Below are 17014 nucleotides of genomic sequence, written 5' to 3'. Positions count from 1 at the left end.
TGAAACAGTACATGGACTGAGACAAAGCTGTCCTTCAGAATCAAGGCCAGATCACCAAATAGACAGGGTGGGCAATGGCCCATGGGCCCCAAACCTTTTAGGGGCTACACCTGGGCGATATATCAAGGGGCAGCCCGCGAAATTCTGACCGCCTTTTCTGGAATGTAAGTATGATGTATCTGGGGGTGGTCTTGGACTCCAAGGCAGGCAATTTAAAATGTCTATATAAGAGTGTGTGAAGGGGGCACCCTGCTGCAACAGTTCAATAAAGATCAGGCTTACTAGCTGCTTTGCTTCTCAATATTCATCTGATGGGAGGGCGTTCCACAGGGCGGATGCCACCACCGAGAAGGCTCTCTGTCTGGTTCCCTGTAGCTTGGCTTCTCGCAGTGAGGGAACCGCTTACTCTCTGGTAAGCAGGTTTAGGACTGCAGCCTAAGACAGAGAATCAGAGAATCAGTAGAGTTGGAAGGGATCTCCAGGGTCATCTAGTCCAACCCCTGCAATGGGGGATTGAGCTCGTTTTCTCCTGCTCTGGAGGATAGGACTTGAATCAGTGGCTTCAAGGAGATTCTAACTAAACATCAGGAGGGAGTTTCTGACGGTAAGAGCTGTTCAGAAGTGGAAGGGGCTCCCCCAGGAGGTGGTGGACTTCTCCTTCCTTGGAGGCTTTGAAGCAGAGATTGGATGGTCACCTGTCATGGATTCTTCAGCTCTGATTCCTCCATTGCAGGGGGTTGGACTAGATGACCCTAGGGGTCCCTTCCAACTGTACAATTCTGATTCTATATAATAATAATAACGCAACAGGTTTGGGGGAATGGTTTTAATGAAAGGGCTGGTGCCTTGCTATTTTTATTGTAATTATTTGTGTGGTTTTAATAGCATATTTTATTTTAACAGACTATTCTATTAAATAGAATATTAAAATTTAAAAGAATTTTCTATTAAAATCATGCAAATAATGTAAGCATATACAAATATCGATATCTCTGTCTATACCCCTCAATGTCTGATTGCTTTTCAATTGCTTTTTCTCTCTGTTTATATTTTTAATCTGTAAACTACGGAGGGTGGAAGTACAAATAAAATACATTTTGCTGATTTGGACGCTTCACCCGACGAACTTCTGCCTGCCCGCCCAGCAGCCCCAGGCGCGGCAGCCTCTTGCAACCGGAAAGAAGCGTCGCCGGCTCCGCAAGGAAGCCGCCCTGGGCCTCCGACGGGGCCGGAGCGCCGCCCGAGCCGAGCCGCCCAGGGTGGCCTTGGCCGGGGAAGACGCGCGGCGGGCGGGCGGGGGAACGTTTCCAGGGCGGAACGGAGCAGCGTGGGAAGCCGTTTCCACGCCGAGGGGAAGGATTTCGCGGCGCGCCGGCGTCCCCTGGAGGCGGCACGTGGGCGAGCAGGGAGGGCGGATCAGGCTGGATGCGGGGTTGGAGAGACAGCTGGCTGATTGATCGATTGATTGATTGATTGGCAACCAGGCGCCTGGGTAGCCGCTCACCTGGCAGCTCGGGTCCCCTGGAGCCCCTGTCCTTCCTCTGCCAGGTAAGCCCAGATGCCCCCCTTGGGAGAGGACCTTGTGGGGTCACTTCGTGCGGGGGGGGGGCTCGGGGCAAGTGGGGGGCATTGGGGCGAGGCTGTTTACGCGCAGAGTTTGGGCAGCTTTTCCCAGGGGGAGGCGGATCGGACCCTTTGCAAGCACAGCGCCACCCCCGAGCAACCAAGGCTCCAGTCCGCTCCTGTTGTCTTTTGTCCCACTTCTTTTTAAAAAATAATGTTTATTAAATTTTCAGTTTTACAATTTCAAATAAACATTTTACAAACTTTAAAATATCCAATGGCTTCCCTTTCTTTTCTCCTTCCACTGTTCATTTTACATATACATCCCTGCATATTTTACTATAACCATTCAAATCAGTTTTCCACTTTTACATCCATCGAAAATTATTTATCTTCATGCTGCCAGCGTACTCAGCTGTATACAGACATCTTCCACATATTCAATAAGTGTTTTCCACTCTTCTTTGCTCCAGCCTGCCAGTTCTGTTTTTTGTCCCACTTCTGTTGAGCTGTAGCTTGAGGCTGCCCCTCCAGAGGGCAATAATCCCTCCAGAGGGCAACAAAGCAGAACGATATGTATAAATTGACTATTAACGCACTCTTGTTTTTCAAGTCGGTCTGGAGGGGCACTCAGAGGAGGCTGTGAAACTTTGGAGAACCACAACTTCTCCATTCATGTAAAAATGACCTGTTGTTGCACGTGATGTTTTACATTTACGTCTCTGCTCTTTCCAGTACTCAAGCGCTTTCCACTGGTTGGATTGTGTTTCATTTGATGCTGCCTTTGGAAAAGGTTGCTGCAGTCACTAATCTGCCGGTTGTCTTAGGGCGCAGGAGGTGAAGATGCAGTCCATACGCGGCTGCATCCTGGGAGGTCTGAGGGTGTGCCGTCGGAGGCCTCCATGTTGGACCCTAAAACCGGCTGGACCCCGTGCTTGGGCTTCCACCAGTGGCTTGGATCCTGGCGTGCCCAGCAGAGAAGCAAAGTGCAAGGGAGGCCTGGAAGATTTCCATGCTAAGTTGGCGGCAGGGCCATCATTGCAGCATTTCCTACAAGACGCTGGGCCTGTGCAGGAAACTCACCGTTTGCCAGCTGAAGCAGCGGAGGACTCAGCACCCTATCTTGGCTCCAGAACCCTGGCAGATGCCCCAAGAAAAGGTCTGTGTTGCTGCCTTGCTTTGTCCTGCCACACAGAACCACACACCTTCCGGAGCTGAGGATTCCTCTGGAGATTGGAATTGCAGATCCTCAATTCTGGTTTTGCAACTTGGGTGGAAAGGAGGGAGATTGGAGTGGGCTGCAGGTGGGGATGGCAGGTTGAGTCCTGATGCCTTGCCAATGTCATGCTCCCTTTGATTCCCAAGCTCATGTGTGATGTGTCAAGGGAATTGCATTCACACAGCAGACATCACAAACATGCTTCCAAGATTATAATTTAGGCCTAAACACTTTGGAAAGAAATGCCTGAACCACAGTTCTCTCTCTATAGATACAGCCTCTTATGAGTGCTTTGCAACTTTAAATATCTTTATTGCATAAACAAACACCTTCCTCATGAAAACACATTATTTTTGCTAGGCTAATCAGATATCTGCTTGGAGAAGACAGCTAATCAATTATAGCAGCAGATTATCTTCCTTCCTCAAACACCAGCATACAGCACAATAAGCATGATTTTCTATTCTCTGGTTAGAAATTAGTTGGGGACGAAGACTGTGGATGTCTTATTTCAGTTGCCAGCTGCAAAACAGGTAGAACCATCCACCCTTATCATGGGGTTATCGTAAAGATGACATTTAAGTGTCTTTGCCGTGTTTCATAAATTGATGGTTCGGTTTTTGATTGTTTTCATAGAATTGTAGAGTTGGAAGGGGCCAATGGGTTATCCGGTCCATCCCCCTGCAGTGCAAGAATCGGTGATGGGAATGGGAGACAGAGCTGTTTGATCCCCTCCCCAAGAAACCCACCCTTTTCTCCTCCATACCCCTTGCAGTGTACCTGGAGACTTATGGCTGTCAGATGAATGTCAACGATACAGAGATTGCCTGGTCCATCCTCCAGAAAAGTGGCTACCTGAGGACCAGCATTCTGGAGGAGGTATGCTTGGCCTCCACAGTTATTTGTGGCAGGGAACTGAGAGTGTGGGGATTTATGGCAGTTGGAGAAACACTTGTGATTTTCCGGTTTCGAAGCCCGTGGCACATGTTGCCCTGAACAATGGCTCTCTTCCACCTTGAGGGCTAGAAAGTTTGCTTTTTCTTTTTGAAACAGAATGATCTGAGTCTGAGGGTTCTAGTCTGGCACTAGAGTTCTGTCCCACTTAGATGGAGCATTTGGCCTCGGATGCTTCCCATCCGGTTTTAGAAATATTTTTTCCCCCTTTCATTTCTCCCCTTCTCCTTCTCTCTTCCATTAGGCAGATGTGATTCTCCTTGTCACATGTTCAATCAGGTACGGAAGTATTATCTGGTTTCCAAAAGGGGGGCAACAGCGGTAACCCTCGCTTATTGTGACGTGCGTTGGTGTCCTTCGGAGAAATAGTTTCCTAGCCCTGGCAGAAAAGCTGATCCTTTGCTGCTCCTCAGGGAGAAGGCTGAGCAGACAATCTGGAACCGTTTACGATACCTCAAGGCTCTGAAGTCCAAGCGGCCCCGATTGCAAGCGCCCTTACGGATCGGGATATTAGGTAAGGCGAAACGCCACAGCAGGGGGGATTGGCATTGGGTAGGGCATATGAAGGGGGAGAGGGTTTATTGTTTTGTTCTTGCTCTTATTTTTATTATACACTTTAATGTTTTTATCCTGTATTTTTATGCTGTGAACCTCCTTGAGATCTACAGATGAAGGGTGGTATACAGATTGAACAAATAAATTAGAACACAGTGAAATTAACGGTTGTTGTTGTTGTCTAGTCATTTAGTCATGTCCAACTCTTCGTGACCCCATGGACCAGAGCACAACAGGCCCTCCTGTCTTCCACTGCCTCCCACAGTTTGGTCAAACTCATGTTTGTAGCTTCAAGAATGCTGTCCCACCATCTCGTCCTCTGTCGTCCCTTCTCCTTGTGCCCTCCATCTTTCCCAACATCAGGGTCTTTTCCAGGGAGTCTTCTCTTCTCCTGAGGTGGCCAAAGTACTGGAGCCTCCGCTTCAGGATCTGTCCTTCCAGTGAGCACTCAGGGCTGATTTCCTTCAGAATGGAGAGGTTTGATCTTCTTGCAGTCCATGGGACTCTCAAGAGTCTCCTCCAGCACCATAATTCAAAAGCATCAATGAAATTAATGGTAAAAACAGTAAAAATATCTCCTTAACGTGCAAAGTATATATTCAGCAGTAAACAATTCTCCCCTGTTTGCAGGTTGCATGGCTGAGAGGCTGAAGGAGAAGATCCTGGAGCGGGAGAAGTTAGTCGACGTCGTGGCAGGCCCTGATGCTTACCGCGACCTTCCCAGGCTCCTGGCAGTGGCCGAAACGGGCCAGCAAGCCGCCAACGTCCTGCTCTCCCTGGATGAAACTTACGCAGACATCCTGCCTGTCCACACCAGCACCAGCCCAACGTCGGCCTTTGTGTAAGTGCCGGGTGGCCTGCTTGCTCCTTCAGTCAGGCTCTGCGGGGTTGCGAGTTCATGTACTCTTGCACACGGGTTGTGAATCTGTTCAAAGTGACCAGAGTTCTTTGAGGTCCCAAGTCTCTTATCTTCATGCATGCACCTGCCTCCCTCTGAGTTGCAGAGCCTGGTACTTTCTACGAGCCAAGCTCCATGGGCTGCAGGCAGTTGGATCTGAAATAGCCTCATTTTAAAAATCAAGATGCTAGCCCTCATGTTTGAATATACAATTTGAAGAAATTGCAATTGGCATTTCCTGAAGGCTTTTTTAAAAAAAGAATATGGTTCAAGTTCTGTTAGCTTTTAATTTCTTTTTAGTGATTTTATTTTCCATATTTTTAGCTTATTATGTTTTATTTGTGTCATTTTGATAAACCACCTTGAATCCTGGGATATAAATTGTGATTACACACACACACACATAATCTACACTACTTGCTCAAAGTGGTTTACAAAAAGATAAAACAATAAGATTGAGAAAAATTCACCACCGTGTTTAAAACATACAAAAAGTTTAAATACTAAAGCAGGCTAAAATTTGCACCAACTTTCTAAGCATGTGGGTAGACTTGGCTGAACAGGAATGTTTTTAGTAGGTTCTGAAAACCTTTCCCATAATTAATATTAGTAAAGGGGAAAACATACTTTTGGGAGGCTCCCCAGAGTCAATTCTTGGCTCTCATACCCTTTCCTTCACGGCTCCTTTTAAGCATCCTGATTTTCCTCCCTGTCGCTTGGAGGCAAATTAGGTATTGCAATTGGAACAGACCATAGAATTTGATTTAAGGTTGATCCCATCCTTTTTGTGCAGGTGCCTTGGTGGGCCTTGGTCTATCCAGCTGGGGAGGAGTGTCATAAGTGTCAGGAGTTCAGCCTACGCTTGAGTAGGACCCTGATAGAGACACATGCCCGACTGGCATGTTCTCTCCCTCCTGGTCATTTGTTTGGGAACTTCGAAAGCTTTCTTCTGCCCGAACATCACAGAGACCGATGCCAACCGACACCGGCACACTTAGGGATCCGCAGAGTCTTCGCAGTTTGCGTGACAGACCTCAGCAACTCAGCATTTTGGCTAATCTACTTTATTACATATAAAAACACATGGAGCACTGCAACATGGCTCCCTATCTGTCTAGCATCAGATAGCAAAGAGGAAAAAAACAAAGGACAATAGTCCCACTTCGTGGAACACAGGAACACAAACATCTCCATCACTTCCCACTTTGTGGAGTCAAAACATACACCGTCATGTGAAAGACAACAATCCCATGACTGCAGTCACGGAGCAGGAAATTTAACAATAAGAAGAGCCTGCAGGATCAGGCCAGTGGTCCATCTAGCTCAGTATCCTGGTCTCACAGGGGCCAATCAGATGCCTCTTTGGGGAAGCCAGCAAGCAAGAACCCAGCTCTCTCCTCCTGGAACTGGGACTCTGTTGAGGCAGAGCGTAGCCATCTTGGCTAATAGCTGTTGATACCTTCTCCTCCATAAATTTGTCCAGTCCTCTTTTAAAGGCATTCAAATTGCTGGTCATCACTGCCTCTTGTGGGAGGAAGTTCCACCACTTAACTTTGTGCTGTGTGAAAAAGGACTTCCTTTTAGCTGTCCTGAATCTTCCAACAAATTAGTCTGGCAGACTTGGTGTATATTTCAGTCCTGGGAGTGGAAACGGAGACCGTGACAAACTCCCCTGCCTTGGAAGCAAACCAAAGCCACCCACCCCATGGGGACTTCTCTCTCTCTCACACAGGTCCATCATGCGCGGCTGCGACAACATGTGCACCTACTGCATCGTCCCCTTCACCCGTGGGCGCGAGAGGAGCCGGCCAGTGGCCTCCATCCTGCAGGAGGTGCAAGCCCTCTCGGACCAGGTGACCAGCCCCACTGCAAAACTCGCTTGCTGCATTGTGGGCAGGGAGGTGGGAGGAGACCTGGAAGCCAGAAATGGGGATCTCCAGGCCCAGGGGGTGGGTGTGCTCCCCCCAGTCATCTCTGTTTGGGCCCAGCCTTACTCCTCACTGTAGCCTTCCCAAAACAAGGAAGGATGGGACTCTGATTAATAGAATACACATGAGACGACCAGCAAGACTCTGGGAGGGGTGCATAGAATAATAATTCCTCTCCATCCCTCGGCCCAGGTCGTTTTATTCACAAAAGAATAAAAGAACTTGTTCGTAAGAACCAATCAGATTTCCTCTGAGCATTTCAACAAACCCCACGTGGGGACAGAGTTAAACTACAAAAGCTAATTTTAAGCATGCATACTTCTGAGGTAAATAAAACAGGACTAAAAAGGAGGAATGCATTCAGCAACCCTGGAAATCATAAACAAGCAGTAAACATGGATGTGAAAAACTATTTCCTGGCCCTGAGATTAACAAAATCAAGGAAGGGTACATCCAAGAAACCTATTAATTTATGGCCTAGGATGCCTGGTGCAGCAACCAGCAACTGGCCTGTGTCCTAGAATGCTTATACGTGCCTGTCAGGCAGAGAGAAATGGGCAGTAGAGGAAAAATAGCATAAATGTAGAACCTTGTGGGATTTGATCAGAAATTATTGTCAATGAATCAAACCCAGTCAATGCAATGCTTTCATCGCGGACACCATGGCCTGATGCATATTTTATAATTCCTCATAGTAATCCCATCTGATCACTACACTCACCATGCCTGCTTTGCACCCCAGGACCCTCCATCCCTGAGTTTTTTTGCCTGGGCTGGAATGCTGCTGTGACCTCCGGCGATGCTTATTGCTTGCCTGGATGGAATGTAAAATGCCCCCAGTTCCTGGCTTCTCCCGCCACCCACTCCCTCTGTGCCTCCTTGCCCACGTTGCCAATAATGACCCGCCGCCTCCCTCTGCAGGGGGTGAAGGAGGTCACCTTGTTGGGCCAGAACGTCAACAGCTACCGGGACACCTCTGAGGCCCAGTTCCTCTCGGTGGCCCCAACTCAGCTGAGTCGCGGCTTCAGCTCCGTCTACAAGCCCAAGCAGGGCGGCTTGCGGTTTGCAGACCTCCTGGACCGGGTGTCCGCCATCGATCCGGAAATGAGGATCCGTTTCACTTCCCCGCATCCCAAGGACTTCCCGGACGAGGTGGGTTTGGCTCCCCTTCCTCTGCTGGCCAACTGGCCAAGGGCAAGTGGTTGCCCACAGCCTGGGGTCCATTGATGGCCGCTCTGTTCTCGGCAGGTCTTCCAGCTCATGAAGGAGAGGCACAACATCTGCAAACATCTGCACCTCCCGGTCCAGAGCGGAAGCACCCGTGTCCTGGAGGCGATGAGGAGAGGGTGAGTCGGAGCTCTTGCACATTTTAGACATCCCTACTATATGATTAGGGATACGGGTGGCACTGTGGGTTAAAACACAGAGCCTAGGACTTGCTGATCAGAAGGTTGGCGTTTTGAATCCCCGCAACGGGGTGAGCTCCTGTTGCTCAGTCCCTGCTCCTGCCAACCTAGCAGTTTGAAAGCACCTCAAAGTGCAAGTTGATCAATAGGTACCACTCCGGTGGGAAGGTAAACAGCGTTTCCATGCGCTGCTCTGGTTCGCCAGAAGCGGCTTAGTCATGCTGGCCACATGACCCAGAAGCTGTATAAAGCGAGATGAGCGCTGCAACCCCAGAGTCGTCCATGACTGGACCTAATGGTCAGGGGTCCCTTTACCTTTTACTATATCATTATCAGACGGTCATTAAAAATACATATATATCATGGAATTATACAGCTGGAAGGAACTATAAGGGTCATCTAGTTCAACCCTCTGCAATGCAGGAAACCTTTTGCCCAACGTGGGGCTCAAACCCACGACCCTGAGATAAGAGTCTCATGCTCTACCGACCGAGCTATAAAGTGTTGCCTCCAGTTTCAGTACAGGCGAATAAGAGCTGACGTGATAAAAGTTTATAACATTTTGCATGGCACAGACAAAGTGAATAGAGAAAAGCTTTCTCCATCTCTCATAAAAGCATCAGTTTTCTAAGCAACAGATATGGGATATATCATCATCATCACCATCATTTTATTTGTATGCCGCCTTTCCACAGTTAAAACAATGTTCCAGGCAGTTTACAATAGATAATAGATTTACATAGTTATAAACATAGCAAAGTAGTCATAAAAGTAAATAAAACACATCAAAAACTACATAACCAAACTGAACCATTTCCACATAAAAATAAAGATACAGAAAATTAATATCATTAACGGCAAAAACTCCCGACAAAACTTTCCCCAAAATATCCCAGTCCTTGCTGGGCAGCAGCAGCAGCAGCAGTTCTTATGAAGCCTGTCTGTATCTGTATGCCACAGGGTACCAGTGCCTCCTAACTTCGCCCTCTCTGCTTCGCCCACCCAGATACACCCGGGAAGCTTACTTGGCGCTCGTACACCTCATCCGAAACTCTTTGCCAGGTTGGTTCTTCCTGTAGCCGTTGTTGCTGATTCTTACTCTTCCCCCTTCCCTACTGGCTTGACTTACATCTTTATGGACTTTCAGCTTCGCCTGTGAGCCCATGTGAAAGTGCAGTGCCGGGGCTGAATTGCATAAGGTGTATTTCTCTGTGTTGGTGTGATGGGGAAATAGTTCTGCTTCCGGAGACTGGAGATTCATGGGCAAGGGAGCGCCAGGAGAGGGTGCAGGGACTGGGGAGCTGAAGAGGGGGTGGGGTGTTCAAGGCCAGGTGACCAGAATGATATTAAAGACAAGGTTGCTCAAAATGTATTGTGCTGGTGGTGTCACAGATTGCGTAGATTTGTAGAACGGGAAGGAACACCAAGAAGAATGTGACAGCCAAATTCTCAGGCTGTCAGATGGAAGCATAGAGCCGGCTGGGAACTGATCCGCTGCTCTCAAGACACACATACGGTTTTCCTTGGAGCAAGGGGCTGGGCGAGAGGCTGCCGTCTTCTTGCTGAGGTTTCCCCAAAATGAGAGTTTTGACGGGCACCTCATTCCAGAGCTGAGCAAAGTTAGGAATTCCTTCTTGAGGTTGAATGGTCATAAGTGGGTTGTTGTTTTTATTTCGATTATGTATTTTGGGGTTTTATATTTTGATTTTGTTCTGTGAACCACCCTGAGACCTCTGGATATAGAGCGGTACAGTGGTACATCGGATTAAGAACAGTCCTGTTTACGAACAGTTAGGTTTACGAACTCCACAAAGCCAGAAGTAGTGTCCCGGTTTGCGAACTTGTCCTTGGTCTAAGAATGGAATCCGAACGGTGAAAGGGCACTGGCGGCGGGAGACCTCATTAGGGAAAGTGCGCCTCAGTTTAAGAACGGACTTCCAGAATGGATTAAGTTTGTAAACTGAGGTACCACTGTATATACCGTATTTTTCGCTCTATAGGACGCACCGGACCATAGGATGCACCTTGTTTTAGACGGGGGGAGATTCTCCCCCTCTCTGCTCAGCGAAGCGGCAGGAGAAACGGAGCCCCTTCCATTTCTCCTCCCGCTTCGCTGAAGGGGCGCTGTGCAGAGAGGGAAAACTGTGTAGCGCCTCTCCAGTGAAGTGAAGCCTGGAGAGCAAGAGGGATCGGTGTGCACCGACCCCTCTTACTCTCCAGGCGGCTATCCGCAAGCCTTTGGAGCGCAGCGGGAACTCCTGCTGTGCTCCGAAGGCTTGCGGATAGCTGCCTGAAGCCTCTGGAGCGGGGGGGGGGGGCTTCAGGCGGCTTCAGCGAAAGCAACGCGAAGCCTCTGGAGCACGGGGGGAGCTCTCTCTCTGCCCTTCAGAGGCTTCGTGTTGCTATCACTGAAGCCAAGGAGCCTGCATTCGCTCCATAAGACGCACACACATTTCCACTTAATTTTTGAAGGGAGAAAAGTGCATCTTATAGAGCAAAAAATACGGTAAATTCAGTAAATAATAAGTGTGTGCTGAGACAGAAAGAACCTCCTTTTTCTTCGCTGTTTTCCACCTGCTGCACCATCCCATTCTCTTTGATTCCGGCTGAGTGTCTCACTTTGTCCCCTTCACGTTGCAGATGTGACTCTCAGCAGCGACTTCATTGCTGGCTTCTGCGGGGAGACGGAAGACGACCACCGGCAGACGCTGTCCCTCCTTCGCGAGGTCCGCTACAACACGGCCTTCATCTTTGCTTACAGCATGAGGGAGGTGAGAACGGTAGCCCCTTACTGAGCGGACCAAGCAAGCACATTCTGCCTCCAAGTCCCGGGGGAGGGGGGAATCCTGGAAGGGACCCCCAAAGGTCATTTAGTCCAGCCCCCTGCAGTGCAGGAATCACAGTTAAAGAAGCTCTGGAAGCCACCCTCTGCTTAAGAACCTCTGAGGGAATCCATTCCACTGTCGAATGGGTCTTGCCGTCAGAAAGGTCATCCTGATGTTGCATTGGAATGACATGAAATGACATGAAATTGACATTTCAAATGAGATGAAAGGGTTCTGCCCTCCAGAGCAGGAGAAAACAAGCTTGTTCTGTTCCCTCTTCCATGTGACAGCCCTTCAGATATTTGTGGGGTTTTAAAAAATAATTTTGTATTGTTTTCCTTATACATACTTTTATAATATAATACAATACAATAAATCACTTAAATACTTGTAGCTCTGCCGAGCTTGCGGCTTCCCTCCCTCCCTTATTTTCTTATATCGCGTGTTCTATTTTTTAACTTATATCTGTCGTACATTGTAAGAGCTATTTCAATCCTGCCAGTGTTTTTAAAGTTTTATAATTATCCTTTATATACACCATAAATTTACTCCCAACTTTCTTGAAACCTCTGATTGTTCCTGATCCCGGATTCTTCCCGTCAGTTTGGCTAGCTCTGCGTAACTCATCATTTTCATCTGCCACTCCGCAATAGTAGGAATTTCTTGTGATTTCCAGTTTTGGACGCGGGTGGCTCTGTGGGTTAAACCACAGAGCCTAGGACTTGCTGATCAGAAGGTCAGTTGTTTGAATCCCTGCAATGATGGGGTGAGCTCCTGTTGCTCGGTCCCTGCTCCTGCCAACCTAGCTGTTCGAAAGCACATCAAAGTGCAAGTAGATAAATAGGTACAGCTCCGGCGGAAGGTAAACGACGTTTCCGTGCGCTGCTCTGGTTCGCCAGAAGCGGCTTAGTCATGCTGGCCACATGACCCGGAAGCTGTACGCCGGATCCCTCGGCCAATAAAGCAAGATGAGCGCCGCAACCTCAGAGTCGGTCACGACTGGACCTAATGGTCAGGGGTCCCTTTACCTTTACCTTCAGATATTTGAAGATGGCTGTCATATCACCTCTCAGTCTTCTTTCCTCCAGGCTAAACATAACCAGCTCCTTCAACCGTTCCTCATAAGGCATGGTTTCCAGACCCTTGATCATTTTGTCCGCCCTCTTCTGCACACACCCAGCTTGTCAATATCCTTTTTGAATTGTGGTGCCCAGAACTGGGCATGGGACTCCAGGTGTGGTCTGACCAAGGCTGAAGCCTATGACTTCCCTTGATGTGGACATAACTTCTATTGGCCCCTTCCAACTCTACAATTCTGTGATTCCCATTGCAGAATTGGAAGAACCACAGAATTTTGAACGGGGTGTGTGCAGAATGTAGGTAACCCCTTTTTAACAAGGTGCAGGGCTTCTGCCTCCGAGTCATTGGCGCTTTGTTCCCCCAGAAAACCCGGGCGTTTCACCGCCTGCAGGACGACGTGCCCCCTGAAGTGAAGCAGAGGCGGCTGAAGGAGCTCATGACCGTCTTTCGTGAGGAGGCGTCCTGGGCAAACGCAGCCGCCGTGGGACGAGTGCAAGTGGTCTTGGTAGAGAGTGTGAGTGCCACTTCGATAAATGCCACAGGAGTCAAGAGGGCAGAGGCTGAGAGAGGTCTTAGTCCTCCCAGGACATTCTATACAAGATCTCAAAAGTAGCTGTCTTATTACAAAAGAATTTCAGAAATAGACTGGAAAGAGAAGTTGCTGAATTGCAACTCATTGCCAGACTTAAAACTATGGAGAGACCTGGTCTGAATAGAGACATTGGATTCTTATCTCATTATACACGATAAAGCTATTTTTAGCCATCTCACCCCTTGCTTTTTCCTTTAAGACCAATTGCAGTCATTAACAGTCGTCAACAGGTTTACCACACCTATCACTATATATAAGGGTCTGGTGACTTCTGTTTCAGTGTATCTGAAGAAGTGTGCATGCACACGAGAGCTCATACCCAAAACAAACTGAGTTGGTCTCTAAGGTGCTACTGGAAGGAATTTATTTTATTTTGTTTTGACTACGGCAGACCAACATGGCTACCTACCTGTAATGAGTCCTCCCATGTCTGCCTCTTCTGCACATAGCAGGTGATGGTGTCCGGGAGTCTGCTTTTAGCATCAAAAAAGGGGATCAGAGAGGAGAGGAGGTGACATTGCTGGGCATTCTGTACTAGCAGCAGTATCCGGGACTGTCTTCAAGGGCAGCCCTTGGCAGAATGCATTACAGTAATCAAGCTGGGAACATGAGAACCTAGGAAGACCCCACTGGATCAGGCCAATGACCCATCTAGTCCAGCAATCTGTTCTCACAGTGGCTGATCAGATGCCCCCATGGGAAGCCCACAAGCAGGATTCAAGTGCCCTCCCCTCCTGCGGTTTCCAGCAGCCGGTATTCACAAGCATTTACTGCCTCCCGTTGCGGAGGTGGAGCCAAGCCATCTTGGCTAGTAGGCTTTGATAGCTTTCCCCATGAATCTGTCTTTTAAGGTGGCCATTACTGCCTCCTGCGACAGGGAGTTCCATGGTTTAACTGTGCTGTGCAAAGGACTTTATTTTATCTGTCCCGAATCTCCCAACGTTCAGCTTAATTGGATATCCCAGAGTTCCAGTGTTAGGAGAGAGGAAGAAAAACTCCCCACTTTCTCCATTCTGTGCATGATTTTATAAAACATCTGCTTGTCACTTCTTCCCTGAGTCTTTTCTAAACAGAAAAGCCCCCAAAGTTGCATTATCCTTCATAAGGGGGTCGTTCATCTCCCTGATCATTTTGGTGTCCTGAACTTGGAAATTTGTACGGCTGTTGCCCAAGCTTTTTCCCCTCCAGGCTCAGGAATGCCTGTCAAATCCTGAAATACCTTCAATCCTAATAAATCGGGTTGCTTGTATTCAGCATTTTGGCAAGCTGCCCTTCAGGGAAAGATATCCCATAAACTAAAAGTATCTGAAGGGCAGAACTCAAATGCTCTTTTTAATTGATATATGACACAATTTTATTCCTTATACACACATTGAAGCAAAAGATCACTCATTGACAGCTCGTTTAAGACTCTATAGAAGCTTTATTCTCAATCATGATGGAATTCACAGGTGGAGAAAAGTTATTTTTACAAAGCTTTATTATTTGTAAAGGGAATCCTTATAAACAATATTTGATTTATCCCATTGGAGCTGTGCTGTATCTTTGTACTTTTTTCCTTCTAGGCTGTGATGCTTCACGCTTTACATTTTCAATCTTTTGCCCCTCTGCTATGTTTGCATTATTTTGTTGTTGCTAATTAAACAATAAATAAATGTAACACACGCCCTCCTTGCTTCCCCAGACGAGCAAACGCTCAGCCTTGGACCTGTGTGGCCGGAACGATGGCAACATCAAAATGATCTTCCCAGACGTGGAGGTGGATGACAGCACTGGCTTGGGATCCAAAGTCCGAGTCCAGCCGGGCGATTATGTCCTGGTGAAGGTGATTGACCAGTCCCTTGCTTTTTCGGTGGAAGCACATGGCCTAAGGAGAGAGTAGCAGCTAAATGCGCTCCAAGGCCAAACGAGTCCAGCATCCTGGCCTCCTCAAGTGACCAGCGAGATGCCCTAATGGGGGAAGCCCTAAAAGGGGTATTGGGGGGAGGACAGCAGCCCCTCTCCTCACTTGGGGTCCCAGAAACTGGTATTTCAGGGCATGCTGCCTCCGATAGTACAAGGAGAACATAGCCATCAGGCCTAGTGGCCACCTATGGCCATCTCCCCCTCCATTAATTGTCTAATCCAGGGGTCAGCCAACTTTTTCAGCAGGGGGCCGGTCCACTGTCGCTCAGACCTTGTGGAGGGCCAGACTATATTTTTTGGGGGGGAAATGAATGAATTCCTATGCCCCACAAATAACCCAGAGATGCATTTCAAATAAAAGGACACATTCTACTCCTGTAAAAAGACGCTGATTCCCGGACTGTCTGCAGGCCGGATTGAGAAGGCGATTGGGCCGCATCCGGCCCACGGGCCTTAGGTTGCCTACCCCTGCTCTAATCGTCTTTAAAAACTATTCAGGTAGGTGACAGTCACTGCCTCCTGATGGAGGGAGTTCCATAGTTTACTATACACTAGAAAAATCCTGCCTGATCTTTTATTTATTTATTTCACAAAATGTCTACGCCGCGTAATTTGATTTTTTTTTTTTTTAAAAAGTCCTTCAAGCGGTTTACAAAAAAAAAGATAATTCTTCTTAGTGATAATTTTATTGTTTTAACAGCAATAATTTAAGACTTTTCACAAAGTGAAAATGATAGGCTAAAAACGGATGAAATCTCACGCCAACTTTCTAAATGTCTGCATCGGCTTGACTAAACAAAGATGACTTATAGTGGGTTCCAGAGAGAGTACACTGGTACCTCGGGTTAAGCACTTAATTCGTTGTGGAGGTCCGTTCTTAACCTGAAACTGTTCTTAACCTGAGACACCACTTTAGCTAATGGGGCCTCCTGCTGCTGCCGCGCCACCGGAGCACAATTTCTGTTCTCATCCTGAAACAAAGTTCTTAACCCGAAGCACTATTTCTGGGTTAGCAGAGTCTGTAACCTGAAGCGTCTGTAACCTGAAGTGTCTGTAACCCGAGGTACCACTGTACAGTGAAAGCGCCTTGCCTGATATCACTAGGCAGTGAGTTCCAAAGTGTAGGCGCTTCCAGTTCCACAGATCGAAGCGGTTGAGTGGTTGCATCTGGAGGTCAGGCGATCTTGCAGGTGAACTCACTGGTTCCTTATTACGGGGGCATCTCCTCACATGCATACGCACCTTCCTTCTTTCCAGATCTCCTCTTCCAGCTCCCAGACGCTGAGGGGCATCCCACTCCGCCGAACCACACTGAAAGGATCCACAGCGTGTGGAGGAGCAGACTGAAGGGGTGGGTGGAAGGGAGGAGCAGAAGGCGATTTTGGGATTGGAGACAGATCCTGGCATGTCCCAACTCTGCTAAGAGGGTTGCTCAGTTTGATGACCTGGTCGGTCAGCCTTCCTCACCCCTCTGCCTTGCCAGGCAGAGGGCAGGATCAGTTTTCTAGTACACCTGCCATTAGGTGGGGCCCAGCCAGCGCTCTTCCTTGCTGATGCTGCGCTTGGTTGGCATTTGTGCTGATGAGGAGACTTAAGTGGCCAGCTAAGGCTGTTGTCTTCCAAAGAGACTTGTCTGACCGGGGGGACGGGGACAGGGGGACGACCAGTATCCTTTGGTGGACAGTAGGAACATTGGCAGAAACTTAAGTCACTAATGACTTAGGCATGTCTGGATTGCTCCAGCCATACAATTTGGCCTGTAATTTTAATAATAAATAATAATAATAAATTTTATTTATACCCTGCCCTCCCCAGCCAGAGCCAGGCTCAGGGCAGCTAACACCAGTAAAATTACAGCAAAAACATAATAGGAAAAAAACCACCTATGTAAAGGTATGTCTTCTTAAAATAAAAGCTGTTGACCCGAGTATTGAATGTTGGTTGCTTATTGCAGAACGAGGAACGTTTTATAATGTTAACTCACATTTTGATGTATTTTCTCTTGGGCTAATACAGGTGACACACACAGCCCATCAGGTCAGAACTTGGGACGTGTGTCCTGTGCCACATTTTGACATTTGTGGTTGCA

At 48.0% G+C, this 17014-nt stretch overlaps 1 protein-coding gene across 2 annotated transcripts; it reads left to right on the top strand.

Annotated features, from left to right (window-relative positions):
• The first annotated feature begins 1307 nt into the window (after nt 1-1307).
• CDK5RAP1 (CDK5RAP1 mitochondrial tRNA methylthiotransferase) lies at nt 1308-16852 on the top strand. Of its 2 annotated transcripts, none has more exons than XR_014512842.1 (14): nt 1308-1548; nt 2391-2722; nt 3558-3661; nt 3981-4015; nt 4150-4250; nt 4922-5132; nt 6922-7042; nt 8039-8269; nt 8366-8463; nt 9484-9585; nt 11164-11294; nt 12793-12942; nt 14705-14845; nt 16183-16852. XR_014512842.1 is itself a non-coding variant. In XM_083447427.1 (14 exons), exons 2-14 carry the CDS (start codon nt 2407-2409, stop codon nt 16270-16272), a joined length of 1785 nt encoding a protein of 594 aa, XP_083303553.1. In that variant the 5' UTR covers nt 1308-1548; nt 2391-2406; the 3' UTR covers nt 16273-16852. The 2 variants fall into 2 exon arrangements, 1 of the variants encoding a protein (XP_083303553.1); XM_083447427.1 differs by having other exon boundaries at nt 9530-9585.
• Nucleotides 16853-17014: the final 162 nt, after the last annotated feature.

Source organism: Podarcis tiliguerta (assembly GCF_965153285.1).
Source record: "Podarcis tiliguerta genome assembly, chromosome: 6".
Lineage (NCBI taxonomy): Eukaryota > Metazoa > Chordata > Lepidosauria > Squamata > Lacertidae > Podarcis > Podarcis tiliguerta.
Note: the sequence above shows the minus strand (reverse complement) of the source record. Positions and strands in the feature narration are given on the sequence as shown.

Excerpts from the sequence above, each read along its gene's own strand:
- CDK5RAP1 (XM_083447427.1), top strand. The coding sequence starts at position 2,407 with ATGCAGTCCATACGCGGCTGCATCCTGGGAGGTCTGAGGGTGTGCCGT. Across the intron at positions 2,723-3,557 it reads GGCAGATGCCCCAAGAAAAG|TGTACCTGGAGACTTATGGC; the intron begins GTCTGTGTTGCT and ends TACCCCTTGCAG. Across the intron at positions 5,133-6,921 it reads AGCCCAACGTCGGCCTTTGT|GTCCATCATGCGCGGCTGCG; the intron begins GTAAGTGCCGGG and ends TCTCTCACACAG.